Below are 27,999 nucleotides of genomic sequence, written 5' to 3'. Positions count from 1 at the left end.
AAACAACTCAAAGGTTTGGCGGACTCGGAATTTACTGTATTTTTTGTATTTTATAATTTATTTTTTGGGGGAATGAATGGAAATATGACAGAAAATATTAAATACGATAGTGACTCTATTTCTTATGTGTAAACAAGGTCCAGCTGCGCACATTTACTTGTGTTCTGCCAACACCACAACAACACTTATAATACATGGAAATGGTCGAAGCATCTTAAAAAAGGTTTGCTTCCTTAACATGTTCTACTGAGTGGTCAAGCAGTTATTGAAAGGGTTCATTAACATCAGAAGGATTCCCGTACGTCTACAGTTTTGTTGCTTTTTAAATGCTTTTAACTATTGTGAGATACAGCATTATTCATATTTATACCTCTGAATTTGCCCTCACTGTTCAGAGAGAAAATGTGGCTGGATTATTTGACACATTTGGGATTAATTCCTCTCGAGTTTTATGTTGCAATGTAATTACAGGGCTACAGTTTTTACTGTAATACCCTTGCATGTGGGAAAGGTGAGCCACAGTCACAATACACTTCAGGACAGCAAACACAATGCGCACACTCACGCAGGGGTTGCTGTGGACTACAGCTCACCCCCAGTCACTCACACGCAAACTCGCTGAGGTCACATGCTGCCCCAGCAGACCACACGTCGTAAAGGCACATGCGTGTACACAGACCGGACAATACGTACAGTATTTCCCATACATTTTTACGGTTGATATGCATTTATACTGTGTCTCAAAGTGTGTTTTGATATGTTGAAATGCCTGAGTGCCTGAGTGGAAAAAAAAGTTGCATGTAACAGTTGCTTTTTAAATAATGATATGGAATGTTTTGACGAAGCCCGTCAGTAGAGCGAAGGACGCGGGACGGCGGCAATGTGGAGTCCGGGCCAGCGTCAGGGTAAATAGACGTACTCGTCCGCATCCATCTGGTAGATGTTGTCCACAGCCGCATCTTGGTGGCGGGGGTGCAGGGACGTGAAGCGCACCGAAGGGACGGACGGATGCTGCTGGTGACTGCAACACACATTCACCGGTGGCAGCAAATGAGTTCATTCGACAGCCAAATTGAAGACACTTGGTGTTTTCCGATTTGCAAAACGTGTGGAAGAAAGCGGACGGTCGTGCCGTTGCGCAAACGTTCCAATTGATGTCGTTAGCCAGATAGCGTAGTTGCCTCTGTCATATTTGAACATGTTCCAAAAGCAAGATAAACAAAACGTCAACTTCTCAGTGAAGTTTGGGGAGATGAGTCTATTTTGGAGAATTAGTTAAGTCTTAATATTACAAGTTTCACATTTTGAAGTTAAAAAGTTGTGTATTTTTAGCCCCGGGTTCACGAAAATGCATTTGCTTATTTTTCATGATGTCATGAAAGTTGTACATTTTCAGGATCAGAACTTTATAAGACTAAAGTCCTAGTTTAAAAAAAGTTTTTAAAAAAATGTATACAAAAATTCAGTTTTAATTGACAAACCTGTTGCTAATTGTTGCTGCCAAATAGCATAATTGCCCAAATCGTATGTGAACGTTTTCACAATACAAGGACAACAAAATGTTCACACACAATGTTATTTTTGTATTGATTTGGTAAGAGTAAGATTCTTGTATGCTTTGAGGCCAGCGATATTTTTGAAAACAAAAGTTGTCATTTTACGAGAATAAAGTTGTATATTTTTTTTATATTAACGTCATAATTATATGAGAGTAAAGCCAGATATTTCTTAATTTGGGGATTAAAATGACGTTATCACAACATTAAAATTGTACAATTTCACAAAGTTACCTTGTTCATAATTTTCGAGAACTAAGTTGCATACTGGCCAATAGGGATGTGTGCGATCAAGCTTTGTGTGGCTCCGTGGCCTCTGCCTCAGGACAATTGGCCTTGACCCTATGACTTGCCCTACAGGGGGAAAAAAAAACCCCAACTTGAATCCAATCAATTCTGTTAATCTACGAGACTGTGTCCGCCCGCAAGCTCGAATTGAAAGTGCAGTTTTACTGTACAAGTAGTGCAGAATGTGAGTTTTATAACAAATGACGAGTACGTAGACCATTTGTGCCATTTGTAACATTTATCCCATGAGAATGTTCTTTTGGTTTTCCTCCGCAATTATTACTTTATGTTGACCGCTTGAACTTAAGTGATGATCGCAAAACAAAGCCATTTGCCATCAGCCCGAGCTGAAAGAAGCATGAGAAAAGGTTAGGCGTGCTCTTTTCGGCAAAATCTGCTGAGTGGCTTGCGCCTTTTTGCCCTCTCTGGGTGCCCTCGAGCCGTTCTATGCGACGTGACTCATCTCTGCCAGTCTGAGTCGCACTCGTCGATGCGTCATGATGGCGTGCCACTTAAGAGACGCAGCACTCCGAAGGTATTCTTACAACAGTTAATAACACGTCAAAAGCAGAAATGTGGCGAGCCGCAACGTCAAACTCACATTTTGGTGACGCGCCGCCGTCTTGTACCTGCAGACAAAGAGAAAAAAAAAGATGTTTCAAGTCATTGCAGCGTGCTATTTTTCGTCACATTTCACGACCGATTGCCTCTTTTCACGCAAAATGATGGAATTAAATGGTCAAAGGTTCATTAGAATGACATAAGATATTTTCAAGACATACAGTGGGTACGGAAAGTATTCAGACCCCTTGACATTTTTCACTTTTGGTGTCATTGCAGCCATTTGCCAAAATCCCAATAGTTCTTTGTATTTCTCATTAATGTACACTCAGCACCCCAACTTGACTGAAAGAAACAGAAATGTAGAAATGTTGGCATATTTATGAAAAAAGAAAAAACGAAATATCATCTGGTCATAAGTAGCAGCCCCCCTTTGAGTCTTCTTGGGAATGATTTTTCACACCTGGATTTGGGGATCCTCTCCAGTTTGTGTCAGGTTGGATGGTGAACGTTAGTGGACAGCCATTTTCAGGTCTCTCCGGAGATGCTCAATGGGGTTTAGGTCAGGGCTCCGGCTGGGCCCGTCGTCGTTCTGATGCTCGTCCCAAACGTCTTCCATTTGAGGATTACGGAGGCCCCTTGATTGCGGCAGAAATGATTTTGTAACCTTGGCCAGATCTGTGCCTTGTCACAATATCTGCCTCTGATCACCTAGGACAGTTCCTTTGGCCTCACGATTCTCTTTTTCTCCGACATGCACTGTGAGCTGTAAGGTCTGATATAGACCTTTCCGAATCAAGTATCTCAAGGAGGATCAGAAGAAATGGCCAGCGCATGTGAGTTAAAGAGGAAGGTCGCTGCAAAGTGGCTGAATACTTGACCATATGATATTTCATTTTTTCTTTTTTCATAAATTTGCATTTCAGTTTCTTTCTGTCGAAATGGGGTGCTGAGTGTACATTAATGAGAAATAACATGAACTTTTTTGGATTTGGGCAAATGGCTGCAATGACACAAAGTGAAACATTTTAAGGGGTCTTGTATACTTTCCATACCCACTGTAACGTTGGAATTTTATGTGAAAAAAGGGTTCCTTTTTTTTAGAAAAAGTAGGATCTTTTTGGATTGAAGTCATAATTTACAAAGAATAAAGATGAAAAATGAAGATTAAAGTCGGCATTTTCTGAAAAAAAAAGGCAGATATTTGCCACACATAACGTCATAGGTCAAACTTACGAAAAAAAAGTGGCATATTCCTGTTACACTCAAACTTGTGACTTTACTCTAAAAAATATGACTTTGTATCTGAAAAATGTGCAACGGTTTTCTCATAAATTGTCACTTTGCATTATTTTTACAATTTTAAAGTTGTGTATTTTCAAGAGGAAAATGTATCTTTTTGAGAAAACGCCTATTTTAAAGTTGTATATTTTCAAGAGGAAAATGTATCTTTTTGAGAAAACGCCTATTTCGGAGATTAAAGCTGTAACTTTACGAGAATAAAATAATCAAGTCACATGCTTTCGAGATCGAAAAATGAAAAAAGTTGTCCCTGTATATTCTCAAGATAAAAAGCTTTCTCAAATGAGGAAGTCACAAGGCCGCCAAGAAAAACAAAACGGGGCAAGTCAAAGTTTCCTTCTTCTTCTTCTTCTAAGGGTGCAAAGACTGGCGATCGTACGGTGGGCCGGGAAACCTACTGATGATTCCGATGATGACAGCGCCTAAGAGGATCAGCCCAAAGAGGACGCCTATCGCAACCAGTGACCCTGGGACGTCACGCTTCTGTTTATGAAGACAAAATGTGAAATTAGTTCACAGAAACAGCTGAAAATCATGGAAAATAAAACAGCATTGCAATTAAGCAGCTTCACAAGATTAACATTGAGCTTCTTTATAAAATCAGCCTGGCTGGGTGAACCTCCAGAGCCACTTTCTAGCACCAGAAACACCCACATCCGCCGCAAGTGCTACTCCCTTGCGTTTACATCAAATCCAAAAAGTAAGCAGAGCTGCAATTCGTTTTGTTGGACGGGCTTATTAGGTTACAACGTTAGCTTCACAAACATGTTCTAAGAACACATAGCAAATGTTTTAAATTGTGGGAAAAAACCATCATACGTCTCCTTGAAAGGATTAGCGGTGTTCCTCAAGGCTCTGTTGTTTCCCCCCTTACATATCAATAGTGGCATCGAGCTACATGCATATCATGTGGGCAGTCTGGGGTATACATGAATGTCTGACCTCGGTTTTGGTTTTAATGTCGATTAAGGAGGAGGAAGTTCGGAGGCCTTCCGAGGAGGTCATCTGGGCTGCAAAAAAGGAAGTGAAAGTGAACCGTTTTAGCCCAGCTGCGTCAGCTTTACATATCTATAATTGCATACAAATATGACATTCGCATTCACGTGTTCTCATTTGCTGCTCGCAGGCAGCGATCGTTAGAAAAGTGTCAACAACCATCCAAAGTGGATTTGAATGAAAGCTTATTTCGACCGAATGGCACCTTTATTTGTTCCAAAAAAAAAGCGAAAAAAATGAAGTTGTGATTTGGCGTTTGTCGCACCTGTGGTACCCACGGCGGCAGTGCTCTTTGTAGGTATGTCGGTCTTTAAAGTCGTGGTTTGAGGGGCTGAAACCCAAACACATCTTGATGTAGAGTGTTTAAAGAATGTGATTAGAGCAGCAGCCAAAGTAACGTTTATGCCTCAATTGTCCTAAATGAACAGCATTTGGCATGTCATAGTTACTGCCACGATGTAAAAGGTCTTTATATGACATTATTATTGCTGTTACCCGTGACATTTTCCCATTGACAGTTTCACAAAATTCCCAGAGTCAAATATTAAAACACATTGTTATCTAGAAGCATTTTTTTCCCCTTGAAAATACACTACTTTGACCAAATGTAACTATTTCAAGAGAAAAAAGTTATAATGTCATCATGAAAATAAAGTTGGATTTCTAAAAACAAAAGAACCTTTACACAAACAAAGTGAAAGAAATGAATATGTATTTTTCCAAGATAGTCCTATTATTGCAATGTAAGCTGCACAATGCTCCTTTTGCTTTTTCATTTTTACTTTCCTTGTACTTTCTTCTTTCTGTAAACAGATAGAACCATGCTCTCACCATCCCGTATGATCAGTCGGGTGGAGTGTTTCTCATCATTGAAGAACCCAAAGACCTCCACCCGGCAGCCGTAGTGTCCGGCGTCCTCCTTCTCGGCGTTCAGGATGGTCAGCGAAACGTCGCCGTCCTCCAGCCGGCCCAGCAGCCTGTACCTGCCGCTTTCTTGCGTCACTCTCAACCCGTCGGTGGCCGCGATCGAGATCCCGCAGCCCGATCTCGGCAAAGCCCCCCGGCCCCAGCAGACCCGCAGAGGTCCGTGTTTGATGATGTCATATGTGCATGCCAGCGTGACGTTCTGACCCGCCGTGCCCACCACGGACGAGGGGATGGACTCGCGGACTGCAGCGCAGAAAAACAGTTTCAGCTTATGCGGAATACAGTATATCAGTGATATGGCGAATGCTGCAATGAAGAGTAGTACGGCTTTGCCGCCATCTGGTAGCGTATTGGTGCCAAAGTGAGTTGAGTAGCGTCGTTTCAACAGAACTGGGCCTTTGAGGCCGCCTTGCGGCATCCACAGTACGAGCAAATGCCGTGCAGCATAAATATTTTGAAGGGGGCGGCAATCGCTGGCAGACTTTGGCTCCTAAACAGAAAGCAATCAAATCCACCAACGTTCACGAAATACCTATTTCGACCTACTTCGCTGTAACCGGTCAGAGGTCGGAAAAATACCGAATGGGGTTAGGGTTTGGCACCGAAGGCCAGCCGGCCGGACGGCCGGGCGGCCGGCCGGCCCTGCGAGGACGAATTTGAAACCAGATTGGTTCAAACAGTCTGATGGCTAATGCATACCTGTCAACCCCGGGCTGTGCTGAATCTTACAAAACTTGTCATTTGCCCGTACATTTCTGGATGTAATCCTACACAGCATCCATACATAATCGTACACAGTATTTATCGCTCAGCGGGAGAGGTGGGGGAAACGCGACGGACATTTCCATACGGAACCTTACACAGTGTCTATTGCTCAACGGGGGCTTGGGGGGTTGGCCTTTGCTCGTGAAAGTCGGCCGAAGTTTGCAGGCGGAATCGCTAACGGACGCTCCGGATTAGAGCCGAAATGGGCAAGACGAGATCGGTATGAGAAAAAACGAGTTTTTAATGATCTTTTCCCCCCATACAAAAATTGTTATACGGTGTCCACAATTTGAAATGATCAACAAAACGTATGAAATACAGGGAAAACGTAGAAGTTGACAGGTATGCTAATGTGGTTTACTTCCATGGGGCAGCATTACGGATTCTGAAGGCCCTGGGCAGATGAGAGCAGACATGGCAATGCAGAGAGGTGGAAATCTGATGGGACAAACCAAATCTAATATCCACACGTAACGACGGAAGCAGCGCAGCCAAGAGAAACATGACCAAATCAAGAGAATAGACTGTTGGGAGAAAAAAAAACCCCAAAAAACCCAAAAAACAAGACCATTTAAATGGACGAATATTCCAATTGAGCTTCTCACGGAGGTCAGTGCTTCTGATAGTACATGGCAAAGACATTTCTCGAATATAAGAATTTTCATCAAAGCAGGGTACCTGTAAGGAGACAACACAGGAGCACCGTGCTGAAGCGTGTCCTCATCTTCATGCCGTACCGGCGAGGATCGTCATCGTCGTCGTCAGCATCGGCCACGTCCGGCCCAAGACCAAGATGAGCGTGCAGATGAGTCGTCTTGGTGAGGGTGTGTGCCGATTTGTTTTTTTTTTAAATTGTGAACATGAACTGAAAATCAGCACGCGCACACATGGGTTCATTTCTGTGGCTCATTTGGCTTCCTGTGTCAGCAAAGGCCCCTGGGTTTCACTTCCTGATGGTCGTGCTATAAATGAAAAGAAAAAAAAAGAAAAAGAAAAAAATGACTCTAAAAGTACACAGAAAAAGAAAAATATTGAGCTCAGTATTGCTTTTGAATTCATTGATAATGAGTTTATGTATACTCTAAAATTGGCCCTAGGTGTGATTGTGAGTGCGGACGTTTGTCTCTGTGTGCCCTGCGATTGGCTGGCAACCAGTTCAGGGTGTCCCCCGCCTACTGCCCAAAGACAGCTGGGATAGGCTCCGGCACGCCCCGCGACCCTTGTGAGGAGAAGCGGTACAGATAATGGATGGATGGATGAGTTTATGTATAATTGATATTATATTCATATTTAGATTTGTCTCTCAACTGGCCCAAAATAGAAAGAAGGAAACGGAACTCAAAAAAACAAAAACAAAAGGCTTGACCCTCCCCGCTGGTTTAAAAAAAAAAAAAGATAAATAAAAAGAAAAAAAAGGTCAAGAGTTTTGTTCCCTCTACGGTTTTAAAAACCCCCCACTTATAATTGTTTTTGTTTTTGTTAAGTAAATCAAGCAAAAAAATGTCCTCCTTACTGGTAATACATAAACAAACAAATAAATAAATAAGAAAACAAAAAGCATTTATCCTCCCTAATTGTAAAAAAAATTAAGAACAGACGGAGCACAAGTCTGGTTGAAAAAGAAAAAAGCAAAAAAGAATACCTAAACTTGAAAAAGAGTCGTTCTCTCCACTAGTTAAAAAAAAGAAAAACTCAAATAACTGACAAAAAAACTGAAAGTAAACAAAATGACTTCCCTTGTCCTGCTCAAAACAGAAAAACATACCCGTGAAAATCAAACAGGATTACAAATGAACATGAATACAACGAATGTTTTTTATTGATTTCCATTTCCACTATGACAGTCACACAAAACAAACTCAGCAAATCAGGCTCCAGCCGATTCTACACGTACGCGTCCTCCTCGGCCTCTTCTGGTTGGCTCCCACTGCTGTCAGTCACCACTTTCTGATTGGACCTCCAGATTCCTGCAACCAATCATCAATCAAAAGACCACAAGTACCACGAAAGCGTGCCATTTGGGCGCAAACGGCCAGTCCACCAACGCTCCAGAGCTGAAATGTTGGAGAACCGCTCGACAGATAAAGGAGGAGGAGCTTCATGTGACAAAGATCTCCAAATTTGGGAATTTTAGTGGCAAAAATGTGTTATGATTAGATGCTTGGAAGTTCCGAATGAGTGCAACATTCGGAGGTCCATTTTTTTTCAGTCAAGAAATGCGGGCGGAGGTAAACATGTAAAATGTCCCTTCACTTGTAAATTTTACTGGGGAAAAATGTGGAATTTGAAAAATGTCGTAATTTGTGGAGTGGAGTTATCATTCTGGGTATTTTGTTTTGGGGGGGGGAGTTGAAAAATGTGCAATTGTGGGAAAACTTGGGATTTTTCAGGATGTGGAAAATAGTTCTATGCATTGCAGAGTTTTTTGGGCTGTTTTTTGGCCAGTGTGCGTGTTTCTGTGTGTGTGTGTGTGCGTGCGTGCGTGCGTGAGGGTGCGTGTGGGTGCGTGTGCGCGTGGGTGTACTGACTGTAAGCGGCAGTCAGCACGACGGCAGGAATGAAGACAACGAAGGCCATTCTGAGCGTGTTTCCGAGGAACACGGGCAGACGGTCGCCGCCAGGCGCCTGTTGCAAAGATGCCACCGTCAGCAAAATTGTGCCAGCGAGTCGCGTCGCGCCCGTACCTGAACCGGCGCCACCGCCGCTCCGGTCGCGTCGTGCATCGCGCTGTCCCGCAACATCACGCTCCGTGTGATATCACTTCCTGTCCCCTCTTCCAGACTTCCACCGTGTGTCGTCGGCGCTGTGTTCGGCTTCCCGGCGCCTGAAAGAACGTGCGCGTAAGCCGGCACGTCGATGATTCTTCGGCTTCGCGTGAAGCCATTTGAGCGTTTTCGCGACAGCAAACGTCACGTGCCGAACGGACCTTTGATGACGACGAGGAGGACCGAGACGGTTTTGTCGTTGAAGGGTCCCGGCAGCTGAACCCGGCAGTGGTAGAGGCCCGCGTCGGAGGGACGCACGTTCGAGATGGAGAGATGGGGCACCTGGCTTGGGGCGGATGACACCGAGTACCTGCGGGAGAGGAGGAGCAGAGTGGTAACCATGGAAACCACCGCGGACAAGAAGTGACTGACATGTATGTCAAAAGTTGAGAAGGGGCTGCGTCGCTCTGCTTTGCGCAATGACAAACATGATACGTTATGCCGAAGGAATCTTTGTTATTTTGTTGAAATACGGCGTCGAGCTCTTTGGAGCCGCTGCAGCTAAGCATTCTGGGACATGTAGTGGAGCAACCGACCTGTACGAGCTCTTGTACACGAGGCGCCCGCCCGCCGCGTCCACCAGCAGGTGGCGGCAGGAGAAGACGGCCGGCCGGCCTCGCCCCCAGCACAGCCGCGCGCCTCTCCCCTCGGCCGCCGCCGCCGCCGGCCGGCACGGCAGAGCCGCCCTCCGCCCGGCCACGCCCACCACCGTCTCGGCGGGACCTGCCCACACTGATGCGGCCGCGCCCAAGTTAGCTCGCAGCGTCGACACTTTCACATTTAAAACACGCATCTCTACACTTTGTGAGCATTCGTCTTCATATGTGACCAGGCAAAAATAAAGTGACAAATGTCATCAAAATGAACACCCAAAGCATGCATGTTCACGACATGCTTTTCACTGACCGGAAACACAGTTCCGAACTTGTGTTTCTGTCTAAAAAGCCACTTTTCGTGTAGAAGATAAATATTCAGAGATAGACGTTTTGGTTTCCATCCAAGTTGAAATTGTGAGTGATTCTGTCCAATTCTTTGACATTTCCAAGCGGCGGCGGCGGCGGCGGCACTCACCTGTGACGCCAGCCGCACAGGCGACGACGCAGAGCGGCAGCAGCAGCGGCATGCTCGGCGTCGCGCTCCCACCAGACGGACGGCGGGCAGACGACTCCGTTTTGTCGCTTCCCTTTTCCATTCTAGGTTATTTTTAGAAAGGGTTTCTGTTGCCCCAAAAAGGGGAAAAAAAGCAAGACACGTAAAAGCAAACATCCATTGCTTTCATTTGGTCAGCATCTGCCTGTCTAATGAGCATCCGCAGCTCAGAGGTGACATGCGGGTCAGCCGTTCTCATGTTGGCCTTCATTCCTGTCTAATGAGATTCCGTCAGTGGGAAAGACAAACGCGGCTCGACTGACTGACTGACTGACTGACTCCAAGGCCCGCCCGCCTGTATTATTGGAATAGAAGGTGCAGGCGGCCAGTTTCAAAGGCGGAAGTGACCCACGGCGTGCGGACGGATCTGGAAAATACATAAAACAATGAACTGATTGTTTATGTCGATTCAGGAAATGGAGGCACATCGGTGGTCAGGAGCATCTCATAAGAAAGTGAGGCAAGTGACGCAAGTGACGCAGATCCTCACAATTTCGGTTCAAGACTCAGATGAGGTTAAAGCCTCCAGGAAGCGGGCGTGTGCCCGTGAATACAAACCAACACTCTGCCTAATTTCTGTCACGGAACATCACGCGGCCTGCCGTGGCCTTGGGAAAAACATCGGCGAGTCGGGAGCAAAGCGCTGCTGAGGAAGAGCGGACGGATGGCGAAGCCTCGCCGCGACGTCGTCGTCACTATCAGGTGAAACAACCTCGGAGAACTTCACCCGACAGTTTGTGGCCCGGACGGCGGCCTTTGTGATGAAAGGCTCAACAACTGATCGGCCTGTCAGAAATATTGGAAAGAGCTTCCATTTTGATGTGAGCAACGTCCAGCAGCGGCTCAGGCCCTTGCAAAGCTTTTGGCTATTTTATCTCCTCGCCGACTCGTAAACAAAGTCGGGAGCCTAAAGTACAGCCGGGGGGGGGGGGGGGGGGGGTGGGGCTGGTGCGGACGGGGCAACTGGCCGCTACTTGAGATCAAAGTAGATACATGCTGAAACAAGCGCATGATTGAGTTCATTTTTAAGAGGATTTTCTTCCCAAATGACGAGAATGTAACAATCAGGAGAAAACAACTCTTCCTCGGTTTGGAACGGGTTCTGAGGATCCTGGCTACTCTTCAACTAGGCCATTTGTTGCCGTGTTTTTTCTTTTCCTAGAGATGACTGATGTATAGGTTCATCCAGTGTAAAACAGCAGACTCAGCAATGGTGACAAGCACAGAGCACATAAAGCCAGTGCGACTTAAGGTCAGAACAATTCAACCGGTGTACTAGCAATGATTCTCATCGTTGCATTTTTTCTCGCTTTCATTCTTATTTGTGAACAGTAAGCTCGGCTCCAACCCGAGACGTGCGCTTGGAGCGGTGTGCTGGGGTGGGGTGGGGTGGACACACAGCACAGCACGCAAAGAAGCGTTGCGGGTGGGTCCGGGAGACTGCCGGGGCTTAAGACAAATCAAGTTCTTTTTTTTCGTTGGAACTAAACTTCAGCTGTGTTAAAGCCAAAGCGGATCAATATTGAGCCCCGCGAGCAGGAAAAGTCAAAGTCCATCAAATGGGCTCAGGAGAACCCATTTGTGCTGTTACAAAGAGAAGGCGCTAAACGATTGAGAAAACTCAAGAGAGCGAAAAATGTTGCTATTTGAACTTGCTTGGGCTGACTTCAAGCAAACGTTGACCTCGGCCACAGAGATGCGGCAGCTCAAAGAAAACTCTGATTTTTTTCGGTGTGTGAGAGGCGAAGGCTATGCGGCTTACGCGGCACCCAAAAGTCGACTGTTAATTCCTGTTAACGAAGCCCCGCAAAGTGACTTTGACATACTCTCCGGTGGCCTCCGATACTAAAGCAACGCATGAACGCACGGCCGCATGAACGCATGAACCCACGGCCGCATGAACGCCGCTGCCCGCTTCCCTTGTATATGACGCGTCTCTGGGCCGCGGGCCTCGTCCATCCATCAACGGTCAAACTCCCGGCGGCCGCCCGAGCGAGCGCTCCCCGCCGCCATAACTCAGGCCCGGCCGGGACGGCGCAAGACAAACTGCGCCCGAGAGGGAAACGCGAGCAATCCGTTTGGCGGCCCAGAGTTTATCCAAGAACGGAGGCGAGCGTCTCCGCCGGCTGAGCGCAAGTATTGGGAGAGGCTAAATTTGGAGCTTGATCTAGCAGGTATCTCCAAATTTGGTGCTATGGTTTTGGATTTTTTTTTGGACCTTGTGATGTTCATTTGGGACAGCACGCTGGAGAAGTGGTTGCTCAGTTACATTTGTTTGAGTAGCTTTGGGGTAAAATTGTACTCGGAAGAGCCCTTTCAATGTCAAGTACTCAAGCATCGGGGCAGAATGATTCATTGACTGATATTAGCGCCGTAAAATCGGAAAATATCAGTAGATATATATATATATATATATATATATATATATATATATATATATATATATATATGAATATTTATTTATTTTTTTATTTTTTTTATTAATCGGCCAATTAATTGACTACCAGAATTTTATTCTGCCAAATCAGCCTAAAACAAATGTACGTAGAAGGTATATATTACGCCAAATGAAAAAAAACCCAATGTAGACTGTCAACACTCTTTTGTTTTCCTGATGTGGCCAAATGAGCAAGTTACATAACCCTTGCGTAGTAACCATCTGCCAGTGTAATTCAATCATTTACTGCACCCCAATTGCCACCCAAAAAAAAACACTCAACAGAAATATTCAAGTTTAGTAATCGATGATGTTTATAGTTCACACTTGAAATATATTTTTTTCAATTCGAAAAAAACCTCACTTGTAAACTTGCGTTGCGTTTCACTGAATATTTTGATGTGACTCATATTTTCCTAAAGTGACAGTACTCTTACTTGAGTACAGTTTTTGGCTTCTCCGCTCACCTCTGGTAACCGTAGAAAAGGAGACGCAAATGTTCTCTCGCTAGCTAATAAAACAGGAATTTCCTGATGGATGTGCCTTGTCGACTTTCCAAAGCAGCGGCATCATTTTTTATTTTAGTTTTTTGGGCGGGGGGGGGGGGGGGGTGCAAAATTCAAGGAATGCGCAGTTGAAATGGAGGCGACGTGCTGCCATGTTTAGCCTGACGGTCAACAAGGCAAAGTCACAGCCCGAGCGGTGACGTTTTCATGTTCAAAGTTTCTGAACAAAAATACACCAGGGACTCCACTTTTGAATAGGACTCAGGCTATTGGATTTGAGTCACACTAAGGGGATTTGTTTTTGACAACATCTGCAATGAGACGGAGCAGTTAACAGCTAAAATCCAAGATGATTGGGTTACTTGAAATAGCAAGAAAGTTGACCGGCAAATATTTGAGCAACAGACAGCGAAAGAAGCTTCAAAATCGGACGGGAGCTTCCTGCGAGTACTAAAGTGTGAGAAGAAACTATTCAAATCGGCTTGAACTAAGGTGCCACTTTGCATATAGAACAGAATATTTGGAAAAAGTCATTCATTCCTCAGTCAATTACCTGAATTCACATTTTATTCTTCAAAATCCTATCAAATATTCTAAAAATATACAGCAATGACATACCCCCACGCCCCCCCTAAAAAAGGAATTCAACTCAAGGTTTTGCCCCTTTTTCGCAGCTGAGGCCACCTCTGATCAGTTCACTGAGACATCGCAACTCTTCTCGGCTCATCAGTGTGGCACTGACATGAGTCGTTCTCGGCAGAGGATACAGACAGAATATGCGACAGTGAGCGCTGTCGTATTGTCTTTCTCCGTGGGTGGCTGTACGCTTTGCGTTTGTGAATTTGGCTTTCGAGTCCGGGTTAGGGTCATTTGCCCCTTTAGCGGGACAAATAAAAAGAAGCCTGGGCTCCGCTTTCAAAAGCCTTCCTGGCATGAGCGCCTTCATCCCTGGCAAACATTCCCCAAAAGCAAGACGATGTCACCTCGATCAAAATCCGCAGCCGATGCCGGCTCGGGAACGCGCCGCCGCTCCTTCTACGGAGGCCAGTTTGCGCTTCGCTCGAAGGTCTCGGCGGCGGCGACGCGCACGTCTGACACGGAGCGCCTGCCGTCTGACGCGTTTATGCTCACTTGCGGCAGGAACAAACGTCCGTTAATGGCTTCAGACGTAAACAGAGCCAGGCAGTAAAAGCTCCATTCGACCTGCGCGCCACTGCCCGCGAGACGGTCGGCAGTCCGGTCGCTCGGCTTTCACCTCCCAATAACTGCGTATGCAAGTCGACTGGCCGCAAAGCAACTGGGAAGGTCCGCCGACGGCGTTTTCTCATCCGCACCGGGCTCACGCGGAACCGGAGCGGGCTAGTCGACGAAAGCGCCGCCAGATGACCGTTGGAGCCGCAGGTGGACTCGCGGCCAACCGCCCCTTTTTTTAGGAGACGGAAACCCGTTTAGAGAGAATCCCGTTTAAAAATGCGAGGCCCAGCGGCCTACGGGCGATTTGTAGTTGTTCCGGACGGACAACAAGGCGGATAGTCGGACGGCGGAGGGCACCCCAGCCGAAAGCGATAAAGGCACCGGGAAGTTTGAGTCAAATGCTAATAACCTTGCTGGGCGTCGGCTCCCCAAAAAACGTGCACCCCCTACCGCAGGGCACAGCTGATTTTTGGGGCCGGAAGAAATGGGCCACACACTATCGACGAAAATTCGCATTCACACCTTTGGGCGATTTGGAGTCTCCAATTAAGCGTGTTTTCTGTCATTTCTTTGACTAGATGATGAATCGTAAATCCCCCGCACACCGTAAAATATAATACGTTGACTTTACTCCCAAAAGATATGCAAAGTGGTCGCCCCAACAAAAGTAATTGACTTGAACTTGGATCAATTAGATTTCACTCACTCATTCATTGTGAGTAAAAACAGAGCTTAAATAAATGACCTGAAATGAACTGGTCTATTTTCACAGTTTCATTCGGGTCAATGTAAGACTGGGCCAGACGACAGACGCTTTGGTACCGCGGCAACGCTGCGGGTCGTGGGAACGCGTCGCCCGCAATCCGATCCGCATCTGCTTGGGAAAAAAAAAAAAAAGCACATCATCTCAAGTGTTCATATTTGTGATGAAGGAGATGATTCGCATGCTTGTTATAGTGTACGCTCTGTGGCCGAGACATGAGGCGCGCCAGGAGAATCTCTCAGCTCAACAGGAGGTGTGCCCAAAATGTTGGCTCGTCAGCAGAGGCGGCAAAAGTACTCCCAATGTACTCCAGCAAAAGTACAGGAGGAAGAAAAAGTACTCGTCTCTTGTCAAACGGAGATGCAAGGGATTGAACGCACATACGGTAAGTTGCCTGGAAAAGAAATGCTCAAATACAGCAAGAGTAGGAATACTTTGAAGAGTACAAGAAAGTAAGCAAGTACATGCAGTACTCACAAACTCACCTGATTTTTGGGGTCAATTTACACATCAAGCATTTTGTCGAGAAAAAAAATGCCGCGTCGCGCACCCGCGCGCTCATCCAAACCAGATCATTTGGTCGAACGACAGCCTGCCGGCTGAATGCTAACATAGCGCGAAACGCAACGCACGAGCTAATGGCACTGCGGCACAATATTACGATAGTTGCAAAGCTTCAAACCGCTGCGACTTTGACGCACGAAGCAGCGGCAACACAAACAAACGGAGGACGCAGCCGCAGGGCCGCGAAGGACGAAGCGCCGCATAGCCGAGCGAACGGCCGCTTACCAAATGACGGCGTCAATCAAACGCCGTCGTCGGCGCGGCCCTTTCGTCAGCCCTCGTTCCAACGGGAACTCGTACCAACGGCCGAGCGGCCGACAAGCGCAAAGCAACGCGTATCATTCGATGACGATAACGCGGACGGCGCCGTTGTGCGGCCGCGGCGGAATCTTGAGCCGCAGCCGGAGATCGTTCAAGTGTGGGCAGGCGGAGCTGCCTCCCGGTGGCCTACGGCTCGTTCCGCGGGGAAACGCGCGTGCGCGCAGTAACCTGTCACACTCTGGTGTTCTATCAAAGAAGCGGCTCCGGCTTGTTCACGACACGTTTGAGAAATGATGGTTGAGGCGGCTATCAGCGGAGGACGTCGGTCGCGGAGGACGTCGGTCGCGGCGGCCGAGTCGCGGCGGCACATAGTACTGAAATGTACTATCATTATTCATAATCATTGTGGTGAATTATAATCACTTCTGTTTTTGTCTTTCTTTCTTTGTTCAGAGATTGTGGCTTTCCTCCTCGGTCCAAGTCCAAACGTCCGTCAGGGCTAGCAATATTTAGTCATATGTCACTTTTTACCAATAAATTTGGATGACAAAAAAACAGTTTGGTGTAATAGCGGTCCAAGTCCAGTCATCAGTCAAATGTAATCTGACTACTTCGTGAAGGACAATGAATAAACACTTACGTATACTAACAGACAAAAGACACTGAATTTAGAAAAAAGTTCAAATGCAATCATCCCTCCAACCAATCAATATTTCTTGAACGCTGATAAGTAACATGCAGGCGCACAGGCTTTCTTCAATCAGTCTTCTATCAATCTCTGGACATCTTTGAAATAAGACTTGGCCCGGTGTTGCACCGACAACTCGGACAAAGAGCTGAGCGCGACCAAATCGTCCAAATTGCAAGTCAACCCTGATTTGGACCAAGATTCATGTGAAAAAAAGAAGTCTGCGCTCCACTTTCGAGTTAGCCCACCGTCCTTCTCAGTGGCCCGACCGTGCAACTTGCGAGGTCCTTCCGCTGCATTGTACCGATAACGGCGTGACGGTGAGTCTTTTTGCGGTGCGGATACCGAACGCACAGAGAGTGGGGCGCGGCAGCCTGATGAGGGAGGAAACAAAGCGCTTTGCGGCGCCCGCGACGTCAACGACAAACGATGACGGCGGCCGCGTTGTCAAGCTGCCGCAGCGGACGGATTGGCTGCTGCTGCTGCCGCCACAGCCGCCAAATCAGCCGCCAAATCAGCCGCCCAATCAGCCGCCCAATCAGCCGCCCAATCAGCCGCCCAATCAGCCGCCCAATCAGCCGCCAAATCAGCGGATGCGCGCATTGGTCCGGGCTGCTCGGTGCAAGATGTCGAGCGGTCGACAACAAGTCATGTCGGCTGCGTTTGGGCACAGGTGACATTTAAAAAAGAAGAATCATCACAGTATTTGTTCTTACCAGTGGTGAACTTTTTTTTTTGCACTTGAAATCAAGGGTGGGAAAAGTACTAATGGGGCACCTTTGATTTTTATAGAATTAACTCAAATTTCTAACAAATTGTATTATAATTGAGCGTGTTTAAATGATCTACAAATGTGTGTGTTTGACATTTTTCTTCTTTACGCAAAATTAACCAATCATTCAATTTGACAAATGAGTACATCCTAAACAATCTTAACGTCACTTTGATCATCTGACACACTTCTTTTTATTCACAAGAAATGAAATTTTAAAAAATGTATGTATAGATGTGATTATTTTACCAAGAGTTTTCTTTGAACATTCTCATGATATGAATCAACCCGTTGTGCCTTTTAAAACTCCAAAATATTTGACTTTTAATTTGGGGGGCCGGGGGGCTGCTGCGCATGAAAGCAACAAATAGGACACAGCTCAGCTAATATTGAACTGCATGCAAATGGCACTTAGTTGAACCTTTCCAGTTACTTAGCTCTTTTTTTTTTATGTCCACAGCTCGCCTTTCAGTCTTTTGTTCATGACATCACCTCCTTTCAGGTGAATTTGAAAAACAAGCAAATTGAAGGTGAAAGGAGCACGATCAATGTGATTTGCAGCCACGAATGCATTTTGATGACTTCATTATGCGCCAGTGGGTGTCTTGCACTGTTTGGCCAAAAGGCTTCGTGATGCCAACTGAACGCACACGCACAGTGCAGCTTGAGTGGAGAGGGAAGGAAGGATGCTGCAGGATGGCCGTGCGTGTGCGTGTGCGTGTGCGGGTTTTCTCTCTTCCTTTCTATCTCCTCCTCTCGTCGGAACTTTCCCACATGAACACACTTGGACCATAAAAGGATACGAGGCTCCGCGAGCCGCCACTGAATCGGCACTTTAGTGGCCGACCAAGAGCTCCCGCAGCCCGGCCGGGACAGTGACCGATCGCCCGCCCAAGGGAAGGCGGCGCGGCGCGACGCAACGCAACGCGACGCCACGCCACGCCACGCCACGCGGCCCGGCCCGCCAGAGTCTCACTTTTGCCGGATGTCCCACCAACAAGCAACAAGCCACTGTTGCGGACTCGGAGATTTAACCGCCCCGAGAGTCCACCTCTGATTTGTTTGCCAGCTCCCTCTCGCCGACTTTGGCGGACGGGCGGACGGACGGGCGGGCGCACTGGCGAGCAGCATGAGCCTGTGGACGAACGGCTCGTCCCTGGAGCCCTTGGCCGGCTCGCAGGCGCCTCCGGCGGACTCGAACGCCGCGGGCAACCGCAGCAAGCACGCCCCGCCGGAGCTGAGCCGGGCGGTGCCGGTGGGCGTGCTGCTGGCCTCGTTCATCGCCTTCGCCATCGTGGGCAACCTGCTGGTCATCCTGTCGGTGGTGTGCAACCGCCACCTGCGCACGCCCACCAACTACTTCGTCATCAACCTGGCCATCGCCGACCTGCTGCTCAGCACCACCGTGCTGCCCGTGTCCGCCACGCTGGAGGTGAGCCGATTCCGTGAGCGTTTCCGCCGTTGGCAGATTGAAAACGGGGTCGATCCGGGATTCTGCCTTTGGGAGTGATTCTTCGTCGCCATCTCCGTTTCGGTTTCCTGCGTCTTGTTGCCGTCCTCTTCCGAGTGTCACTTGCATGCGCGTGGCCGTCTGTCGGAGTTGAAAGGTTAAGGTTGCATCTTGACGCCAATTGGCAGTGTCTTTGCTTGCCGCGCATGCGCGCGCTTCCCTCCCGCGTGCGCGCGCCGAAACGCTTTCCCAATTCTGCGAGTCACATCTTTGTCTGAGTCTCCCCATCTCGCTTGAGCGTGGGCTGCCTCGCTAGGTAAACGAGTTCACTTTCTCCACTTCTCTCGTTGCGCTTCTTTGCTCGGATTTCTGCCCATGTCCATCACCTTGCACGGTCTCGCGATTGCTCATTCTTCGTCCAATTCTCTCGGTCGCGACTTGCGGCTCTTGCATCTTGTCGCTAATTAGCGCAAAGTTCCCTTATTCCAGGCGATTCCAAAATGATGATTGTCAACTGCAGTCTTCGTTCCAAAATGGATTGCCAGTGAGAAGAGAAGGGGAGACCCGTCTGACTCCTGCTTTGATTTGCCCAAAGTCCGCGTTTCCATTTCTGCTTTTTTGAGCGCACCACTGGGGTCGAGAAAGATATTCTCAACGACGTTAATGCATTTCGCGGCCACTCCTCCACAGGCTCCGGCCATCTTCCGCAGCGATTCTCTACGTACGCTCTCAAAGGCTTTCTTTCTACAAGTGGATACAGTGGAATCGATTGCCAACGGCTGGTGAAACTCTCGACTTACTTTGCTCAATGACGTTTCTCAGTGTGAAAATTTGCTGGGCGCTGGATCTCCTCGGCCTGAAGCCGGCTTGCTCTTCCCTTAGCTTCGACTCGATCGCGAGCTTCGTTCTGTCGAGCGATACGATGGAAAACGCTTTCCCCGGTACTGATAGCTAGCATAATTCCTCTCCAATTCCCACAGTCACTGAGGGATCCTTTTTTGGGGGGCATTTTCCCCATCGCCCCTTTTCTCCATTCCTCTGGCACCTGTTGCTGAAACGAACCTGTTATGACAAGCTGACGCACCTGAGAAAAAAACAAAAACAAGGGTCGATTCGCAATCGGCCCCCCATGGCCTAAGCGCCGTCGGGTCACTCGCAACTTTGTTTACTCCCCGGTCTTTCGGTCTTCCGTGAAGCGATTGCGCATGTTCTGGAATGCCGGAGAACATCGGAGCACTCCGATTTGACCCCGCTACCCGTAAACGTAAAAATACAACTTTTTGGCTCCAAAAATGAGTTTGACACCCCTGCTCTGCTGGTTGACAGGAGCCAAAATGTTCCGCCGGTCTCGAGGCCAGAAGCCCGATGAGCAATTTACAAAACAACCACTTACTCAATGCGTGCTCGTTTTATCTTTCCAGACGGTATCCTACGTAAATAAAGACTCACACGAGTCGGTTGAATTTGCTCGTCCGTTTCCTTCTCCATCTCTGAAGTTGAGGAATCACACGATGATCAGATCCGGGCAGCTTTTCCATCCTCGCGAATGCTCTCACCCTCAAAGCATCAAAAGGGGCGCGGTCTAACGCGCAGCCATCACATTTATCCTGTCTACAAAATGTAAACATAATGTGGGCCGGTCTCCTCCCTGGCTGTAGGGCTGATGCGTTATGCCGTAACCCTAACCCTAACCCTAACCCTCTCCAGCTTGGTCAGATCAGGGCACGCTGACTCCAACACTTTGAACTGATTATGCCACATCCGACAATGTGTCATTGCCATATCAGTTCTTGCTTGACCTGTTGGCTAATATAAAGCCATTCATACAGATTCGGACCCTTCGGCACACCGTGTCGCAGTGCAGTTTCAAACCACGGCAAGCACAAACGCTGAGGCTGGCGGCGGCGCCGAACGGGCCCTCGCACCCCGTTTTTCACGTCCTCAGCGATCATCCGACTTTGATGCCGCACGGCGCCCACTTTTGACGAGGAAGGCGAAACGCCTTTGCGATTGCCACGTGCGCCGTTGTCGAGGACAACCTGCTCCGATCGGGGCGCTTGCCGAGTAAGGGTTCATCAGACTTGGGAGTTCTCCCCAAAATGGATCCTTCCAAGCCAAACGGCCGACCTCCTGCTCACTTTCCGGCACGGTCCCTTGAAAGCTTTTCTCGCCTGCGTCCGCTGGATTCGGCGTCCTTTGCTGAAACCGGCGTAGCGCTTTATCCTCCGCAAAGAAGGACTACAATTGCGGCGTCAGCGCGCAGTCGACACGAAGCACGACTGCAGGGATTTTACTGGCCCCTTGCGGCCAGGGCGCTCGCGGCAGAGCCAACGAGGCCGCGAAAGAAATCTTGGTGACGCGCAAGCCGCTGACTTTTTGCCCGCAGATTCTGGACTACTGGGTCTTCGGCCGCATCCTGTGCGACATTTGGGCGGCGGTGGACGTGCTGTGCTGCACGGCGTCCATCACGTCGCTGTGCGTCATCTCCATCGACCGCTACATCGGCGTGCGCTACCCGCTGCGCTACCCGCTCATCGTGACGGAGCGGCGCGCGCTGCTCGCCATGCTGGCCGTCTGGATCCTGGCCATCGTCATCTCCATCGGACCGCTGCTCGGATGGAAGCAGCCGCCGTCGCAGGTGGGCGTGTCCGTGGCCACGCGACTCTCGCTGTTGCCGTGGCGCTGCTCGCCAAATGTTTGGGATGTTAGGCTTTCAGGCGACATTTCGGGAGGAGCCCAACCTGTACGGGCGAACCTAATTTGACCTTGACTAAACTTGCGAATGTACACATCGCACGTTCATTCTTTCTGTACATTTCTTTCTCTTGCTGTTCTGTCCTTTCTTCTGAACGCTCATCAGCATTTTTTGAAGCTTATTTTGAGCTTGTAAAAGTTTCAATGGCCGTCAATTCTACCTGAATTTTTGCTACTCAAGGTCTGCTCTCGATCCCAATGACTGTACCTCGAAAAAAATAAGCGCATATTAAATGGCAATCGCAAGAATGAAGAGCAAATGATTTTCTCAATGGTTCAGCCCTATTGGTCGCTGAGTGTAGAGCGTCCACAGCAGGTTGCAACAGAGAGAGAAGTGATTATTTTCTCACGTACCAAACACGTTATGTCCGACCAGCGTTTGAAAGTGCCTTTGGGTCTTTGCCCAGCTTAACTGCAGAGTCGCGGCTGGAGAAACTGTGTGGGGCAGTTATGATGCCAATTAGCCCCACTGTTGCGTCACAATTGGGGAAGATTCAGAATGACTCAACAGGTTTGGGGAAATCGCTTTGTTGGCGTACTAAAGATTAGCCGGCTTGAGTAATTTCCCACTCGGCGGACGGCAGAGCCTCCAGGCACGCAACCGTTGGCATCCATCTCGGCGTGTAACTTGCTCCGTCCGTTCGGCAGGACGACACGGAGTGCGTGATCACCGAGGAGCCGTTCTACGCCCTCTTCTCCTCGCTGGGCTCCTTCTACATCCCGCTGGCCGTCATCCTGGCCATGTACTGTCGCGTCTACGTGGTAGCCAAGCGCACCACCAAGAACCTGGAGGCGGGCGTGATGAAGGAGCGGCAGCAGGACTCCAACGAGCTCACCCTCAGGATCCACTGCCGCAATCAGCAGATCCAGGACCTGTGCGCCACCTCCAAGGGAGCAGGCGCCGGCGCAAATTCGGCCGGGCGCAGCACGCTGACCGTCAAGCTGCTCAAGTTCTCCAGGGAGAAGAAAGCTGCCAAGACGCTGGGCGTGGTGGTGGGCATGTTCATCCTGTGCTGGCTGCCCTTCTTCCTGGCTCTTCCCATCAGTACGTACCTGTCATGGTCAATAACCCCCGTCCCCAGACCCCCCCCGCTACTAGCCAAAAGCCGCTAGCAACCGACACATTTTGGGATAGCGCTGCACTGACTCACATCTGCTTCAATTTAAGAGCTGTTCTTTCCACTTCAGACGAGCGCCCGTTTTGGGCTTTTTGGGCTTTTTTACCGTGAGCCACTAAAACACGAGATAGCATCGGTGACATGTGCGCCAGAAGCTTTGCGCTGCATAAACATACGCCGTCAAAGAGTAAGTTCTGCGATCTGATGATAAAAACCTCATTGAGACACGGACATTTACACCGACGCACGCTTGCGATCTCAGAAAAAGCGTTTGCGAGGTACTCTGTTGGAGTGATGCACCGTACAATACAATTCGATGGTCCGAGTGCATGGAATCGTAATAACAAACAAAACGACACCGGCCAAATCGTAGCAAGGATTAGACGGATTTGTTGTCTTTCTCATAATCTTTTGTCCCAAATTTGAGCACAACCTGTAGAAATGTCCCTCGCGCTCGGGTGAGGTGCCCAAATGACACCTTAGGATTGATGAAAGAATGCATTATTTATCACATAACGTATTTATTTACCGCCCGGCCGCTTAAAATTGCTTTATAGCTAAGCTTTGACCTCTGCTGAGGATTTAGTGCCGAGTTACTCTGCTGGTGCCTCGTTTCTGCTGAATCGCAAACTGCACTTCGGGCTCAATAAAACTGCACTCTGGATTAAAAAGAAAAGGAAATAAAACAAATGTCCCCTATAAAAAAAAAATTAAATGCCACTTTAATTTACGGCAGCAAAAAACAAAACCATATGGCCGACTTTATGACTTGAAGTCTACCGGCGCTTGATGCGGATCTTTGTGATGCTAATTTTCAGATGTAGTAAACATTTATTGGAATTGATGTAGGAGGTTGCCGAGTGGTTACCATGTTTGCCTCACAGTCGGGAGGTTTTGGGGAGACCCTGACCGATACGGGGTTTTTTTTTTTTTTTTAGGTCGACGTTGATTCCAATAATGGTCAGGATAAAATTCTGAGAACCAATTCATCGGCTAATTAAAAAAATATATACATTGAATGAAATAACTTCCTCGTTGCTCCCTTAAAACAATAAAAATATGAATTAGATTACAGGTACAACATTTGACTGTTTTCTAACATGTTGTCCTTTAATGTTTGTTTAACTTTACAACAAAGAAAAATCTGCAAAAATCAACACATTCCTTGGGGGGTTGGTGTTGGAATGTCATTACCTTTGTCATTTGTTGTAAAGTGTGAAGGGGAACAAAAAAAGTTGGCAAATCAAAATAATGTGAGGATTTTTGCTGATTTTTAAAAGTGCTGAAAACGGCCAATAGTGGCCCTAGTTCTGATTTCAAATCATGGCGTTTGCACGTTCCCCAGCCCCGGCGAGGCTGTTGTCAGGGTAGTTTGGCTTCCGAGCACATTCCAGAAGACGTGCCCGCTAGCTTTATTGAAGACTCTAAATCGGATGTCTCTGGAGACCAATTAAGGGTGTACCCAACTTCTCTCGCCAAAAGTCAACTGGGATCGGCCCCGGCTCACCAGTGATCCGAACGACCACGTCAGGAAATGGGCACGTGGATTGACGGTCCAGTTAGCGCACTGTTAGCATCGTACATTGCGTTTCCATGATAGCCCCTTGAGTCGCGTGGTCACCGACAGTGTTTACATGGAGGGCAAGGCTGGAAGCCCAAACTGAAGCTAAAATAAAACCTTCTGCGTGAGAGGAAAAATAGCCAAACTTGGGTTCGGTCGACAGTGACGCATGATGGGAAGATGATGCCACACACACTCAGCGGTTCTGGTGGCGGGCAGCTGGTTTTGGCGCCGGGGTTCGTCATATATAGTCAGAGATAGCAGGCGGAGATACAGAATGGCCTTACAAGTCCATGTCGGAGGAGAACAAATTCATTTTGCAGGAGATCTGTTATCTAAGAAAAATAAAAGGCCGATCCGCCGCAAATCCCGGAAATCCCACGAGAGCCTCCGACGTGAGGAGCACCTGCCTCACCTGGGGGTCACTAAGGGCTTTAGACCTGGCGCACTAACGTTCAAACTGGATGAAGATGGGAATCTCTTCAGGAATGATGGTGAAAACAAATGCTGCCCCTTGGTGGCAAGAACCCTTCCCTGCACCACTTTCCAGTTTTCCATCCTACTCCTCTGCTCAAGTGGTACTGGAATCCTCTGCGTCGCATATGGCAGCTATGCAGCCGGCTAACATTTTACAGTCTACATCTTCACTCGCTGCTCCTTGTTGTTAAACAGATGGACTCAAATGTCACATCAATCCCCGAGGATCCAAGTGTTCGCAAAAACCAGCTCGTCATCCGCTCTGGCTATTGCTCTTGAGCGTTCGGACTGCGGTCGCTTCTTGTGTATTCTCGTGAAAACTACTGTTGTGATTCACCATGAAAAGGTACAAAACACACTGAAGCTAGCTATGAATGTCAAATGTGAATTTTTCCACTGCGTAACAAAACCAGGAAGTACAAAATTGACCCCCCAAAAAGTCAAAAGACAATTCATTTAGCCAGTTGCCAGTGAAGTACCGTAGCCAGCATGAGAAGCTAACGTAGCAGTTGACATCTTCAACTCACTGAAATTTGACGAGCGTTAAGGCTCTCAACCTTTAATGCACCATCAAAGTCCGCAGAAGTTGCATTTGCTGTATGTTGGATGAGCGGTATCCATAATGGATGGATGGATGGATGTTTTTTTTTCCTTCTTTTCAACCAGACAACACCCAACCGCTATCATTTCAAAGACCGGCATAGCCAAAACAAATTTGCCGTACGTTGCATCTTCCCATGTTCCATCAAACTTTGTGTGTTTTAGGCTCCTTTAACAGAAATCTGCGCCCGCCCGAAACATTCTTTAAGGTGATTTTCTGGCTGGGCTACTTCAACAGCTGCCTGAACCCCATCATCTACCCCTGCTACAGTCGTGAGTTTAAGCAGGTATGAAGCCACTTTTGTGGTAGAATTGGGACGTCGCTGTCGTGAAAGCGTGAAGGACTGCAAGTCAATGTGTTTAATTAGCGAAAACACCTGAAAGTCTTTCGTATTCATTCATAGTCGATTTGCCTTCACTTTAACAATCCGATTCTTTTTCAAAATGATTGAGCCCGAGTTACTCGAAGCAATGTAACGCAAGCACAATCCTGACTTCCTCCTCCGCGCCCGCAGGCCTTCATCCGCATCCTCCGGTGCCGTTGGAAGCGCAAGCGCCAGGGCTGGCAGGCGTACTACAACTACCGCTGCCAGCATCAGGGATCCAACAAGTCGTCCTACCTGAACGGCAGCCGGCAGACGCTGTCCTCCATCGGCCACAGCCCGCGATGCGTCGCCCCCGAGCCGCACCCGCCGCCTCGGTCGTCCTCCGCCGACACGGCCGGCCGCAACCTCCTCCCGGGCTCGGAAGGGCGACGACCCCGGCCGGGCCCGGCGTCGCCGCTCGCCGAGGAAGCTGGCGGGCGAGACGGCCGTGTGAAAATGCCGTAAAGGCGAGAAATTGCACAGGACGCTCGAAACGGCGAGACTCATACGGACAGACTTGTGGCCACTTGGGATGTTAAAGAACAAAATGGAGGAAGACCTGTAGTCAGCCGTTTGCATCCTCGGTGCGACACCCGTCGGGTGCTCGGAAACGGATTCCGGTGACCTTCCGTCGCACAGGCCTGTTGTGTGTTGCGGTGATCATATTTATTAACAGGCGCGTGGCGGAGCGGCCGGCTTCCGAGCCTGAGGGCCGCGAGTTCCATGCCCAGCAGACAATTTCTTGTAGGCTAGTGGTTACCACGTCACAATTCGGGTTCGTTCGTTCGTTCGTTCGTTCGTTCGTTCTGGCTCTGACACTCTACCCCGGCCTTCCCGTGTGTTTTGCACGTTCTCCCTGCGCTTGAATGTTGTTGTTGTTGTTGTTTTCTTCTCACTAAGAGTCAGCTGGGTTAGGCACCAGCCCTTTCGCTAGCTACTGTATATGGATGAATGGTTTGGCGTCGTCAATGTTCCTACCTTGAGTCTGGGAGATGAAGCACATTTGCCATTTATTACGCTACCCGTTTTATGAAGGCCCCTGAATATTAACCGCTAAGGTACAAAATTGATGATCACTGCAAAATTCCGCACAGCCACTCTTGTTCCGACTCGTCTCTGCTTATCTGCCACAATCGCCAAACTGTTTTGAAAGAGGTCCGTGATGACCTCGCCCCATCCCCGCACAATAGGTGGAATAAATAAAGGATGAATGGATTGATGAACGGCCGCATGAACCGCTCAAGATGTCAATGAAGAGGACTAAAAGCTCACACCGTGTCAAAACTCTAGCAGACGTTTGATGACAATGTATAGTTTGGGTTGTCTTAAAACTGTGAAAGACGTTTATTTGATGTGTGTTTGCGTTTTCTTTCTTGCACACTAAAAACGTAGCTCCTTCCTTTTCCTACTCGCTGCACTCAAAAACAAGTTTCCTGGCAAAAGGAATACACGTTTGAGTTCAGCTAAAGCTAACGTTCCAAGTTAGAGTTTATTTTGCAGTTTTTGTGTCCAAGACAGTATAGGCTTCCATTTGTCCTCTTGTCGCGTACAGTATAATAAAGTCTTAAACGCTTGGAACTTTGATTCAAAAATATTCCTTGCAGTATATAATGTCGATCCATTCAAGTTGTTGCGGAGCACATTTTTGCACGCGGTATTTGACATAACGCTTACGTAATTGTGGCATCGATCGAACGCCATAGACAAGCACCGCGTTTGCTCCCGTCCCTATTTTCACCAACCCAATTTTCACCAACACAAGACAAAACGAAGCACCTACCAACGTGGATTGGATTGGAATCCACCCTCGGAGCTCTCTTCTGGTGTGCGAGGCTGTATCGCGACGATCGCCACACATTTCGAGGACTATGTCGACAACGGTGAGCGTCACCGGACGACTGAGGACCGGAGACGTTTGAAAGCTCAAACCACTCAAAAGCAAGTCTTGACAGAGAAATATGAATTAGGCCTAAAGGTACGGGCATGATCTCGCTGGCAGCGTGCAAAGCGTGGCGGTAGATGTTTATTCGCGGCGCAGTTTGCGGCTGAAACGTGATAGAGGAAACCCAAATTTGGCCGAGTGCACACCTGCGGCGAGTTGAGTCTCCACGGTTCTCGTGCGCCTCATACGAGCCCCGCCTCCTGCTCTCCAACTGACTGAATGTCGTGACTCAAATGGA

The 27,999-nt window shown here is 48.1% G+C and overlaps 3 protein-coding genes and 1 long non-coding RNA gene across 9 annotated transcripts; 2 read left to right on the top strand and 2 right to left on the bottom strand.

The window, feature by feature from the left end:
• Positions 1 to 13: 13 nt before the first annotated feature.
• Positions 14 to 7,218, bottom strand: LOC147133864 (hepatitis A virus cellular receptor 2-like). Of its 3 annotated transcripts, XM_086057215.1 has the most exons (7): positions 7,074 to 7,218; positions 5,535 to 5,873; positions 4,969 to 5,034; positions 4,650 to 4,717; positions 4,106 to 4,190; positions 2,446 to 2,473; positions 14 to 1,021 (listed from the first exon to the last, which is right to left on the bottom strand). In XM_086057215.1, exons 1-7 carry the CDS (start codon positions 7,123 to 7,125, stop codon positions 901 to 903), a joined length of 759 nt encoding a protein of 252 aa, XP_085913341.1. In that variant the 5' UTR covers positions 7,126 to 7,218; the 3' UTR covers positions 14 to 900. The 3 variants fall into 3 exon arrangements, with proteins under 3 accessions (XP_085913341.1, XP_085913339.1, XP_085913340.1); XM_086057213.1 differs by lacking the exon at positions 7,074 to 7,218 and having other exon boundaries at positions 5,535 to 6,048; XM_086057214.1 differs by lacking the exons at positions 4,969 to 5,034; positions 7,074 to 7,218 and having other exon boundaries at positions 5,535 to 6,048.
• On the top strand, positions 375 to 8,158 carry LOC147133863 (uncharacterized). 2 transcript variants are annotated; one of them, XR_015090304.1, is made up of 4 exons: positions 375 to 905; positions 4,064 to 4,407; positions 5,517 to 7,004; positions 7,069 to 8,158. It is a non-coding gene; the product is annotated as an uncharacterized LOC147133863 (long non-coding RNA). The 2 variants fall into 2 exon arrangements; XR_015090303.1 differs by having other exon boundaries at positions 5,517 to 8,158.
• On the bottom strand, positions 7,208 to 27,972 carry LOC147133861 (hepatitis A virus cellular receptor 2 homolog). Of its 3 annotated transcripts, XM_086057222.1 has the most exons (10): positions 27,908 to 27,972; positions 27,600 to 27,763; positions 26,075 to 26,249; positions 10,232 to 10,353; positions 9,697 to 9,892; positions 9,322 to 9,470; positions 9,080 to 9,219; positions 8,924 to 9,020; positions 8,290 to 8,362; positions 7,208 to 7,357 (listed from the first exon to the last, which is right to left on the bottom strand). In XM_086057222.1, the coding sequence occupies exons 3-10, from the start codon at positions 26,104 to 26,106 to the stop codon at positions 7,339 to 7,341; spliced, it is 828 nt and encodes a 275-aa protein (XP_085913348.1). In that variant the 5' UTR covers positions 26,107 to 26,249; positions 27,600 to 27,763; positions 27,908 to 27,972; the 3' UTR covers positions 7,208 to 7,338. The 3 variants fall into 3 exon arrangements, with proteins under 3 accessions (XP_085913348.1, XP_085913347.1, XP_085913346.1); XM_086057221.1 differs by lacking the exons at positions 27,600 to 27,763; positions 27,908 to 27,972 and having other exon boundaries at positions 10,232 to 10,377; positions 26,075 to 26,208; XM_086057220.1 differs by lacking the exons at positions 27,600 to 27,763; positions 27,908 to 27,972 and having other exon boundaries at positions 10,232 to 10,676; positions 26,075 to 26,205.
• LOC147133862 (alpha-1A adrenergic receptor-like) lies at positions 18,203 to 27,355 on the top strand. The gene is made up of 5 exons (XM_086057224.1): positions 18,203 to 18,926; positions 21,331 to 21,582; positions 22,347 to 22,743; positions 25,620 to 25,741; positions 25,970 to 27,355. The coding sequence occupies exons 1-5, from the start codon at positions 18,624 to 18,626 to the stop codon at positions 26,282 to 26,284; spliced, it is 1,389 nt and encodes a 462-aa protein (XP_085913350.1). The 5' UTR covers positions 18,203 to 18,623; the 3' UTR covers positions 26,285 to 27,355.
• Positions 27,973 to 27,999: the final 27 nt, after the last annotated feature.

Source organism: Filicampus tigris, chromosome 17 (genome assembly GCF_054856515.1).
Source record: "Filicampus tigris isolate MCC_2025a chromosome 17, RoL_Ftig_1.0, whole genome shotgun sequence".
NCBI classification, from domain to species: Eukaryota; Metazoa; Chordata; class Actinopteri; order Syngnathiformes; family Syngnathidae; genus Filicampus; species Filicampus tigris.
This window is presented reverse-complemented; position numbering and strand designations above follow the sequence as displayed.

Coding starts and splice junctions, on each gene's coding strand:
- LOC147133861 (XM_086057222.1), bottom strand. CDS start 26,106: ATGGAGGACAGCGTCTGCCGGCTGCCGTTCAG. Junction 9,220..9,321: donor CCTCCTCGTCGTCATCAAAG/GTCCGTTCGGCA, acceptor ACGTTCTTTCAG/GCGCCGGGAAGCCGAACACA. Junction 9,021..9,079: donor CGGCGGTGGCGCCGGTTCAG/GTACGGGCGCGA, acceptor TCTTTGCAACAG/GCGCCTGGCGGCGACCGTCT.
- LOC147133862 (XM_086057224.1), top strand. CDS start 18,624: ATGAGCCTGTGGACGAACGGCTCGTCCCTGGAGCCCTTGGCCGGCTCG. Junction 21,583..22,346: donor GGAAGCAGCCGCCGTCGCAG/GTGGGCGTGTCC, acceptor TCCGTTCGGCAG/GACGACACGGAGTGCGTGAT. Junction 25,742..25,969: donor ACAGTCGTGAGTTTAAGCAG/GTATGAAGCCAC, acceptor CCGCGCCCGCAG/GCCTTCATCCGCATCCTCCG.
- LOC147133864 (XM_086057213.1), bottom strand. CDS start 6,048: ATGCCGCAAGGCGGCCTCAAAGGCCCAGTTCTGTTGAAACGACGCTAC. Junction 4,191..4,649: donor ACATTAAAACCAAAACCGAG/GTCAGACATTCA, acceptor CTTCATAAACAG/AAGCGTGACGTCCCAGGGTC. Junction 1,022..2,445: donor CGGCGGCGCGTCACCAAAAT/GTGAGTTTGACG, acceptor TGTGTGTTGCAG/TCACCAGCAGCATCCGTCCG.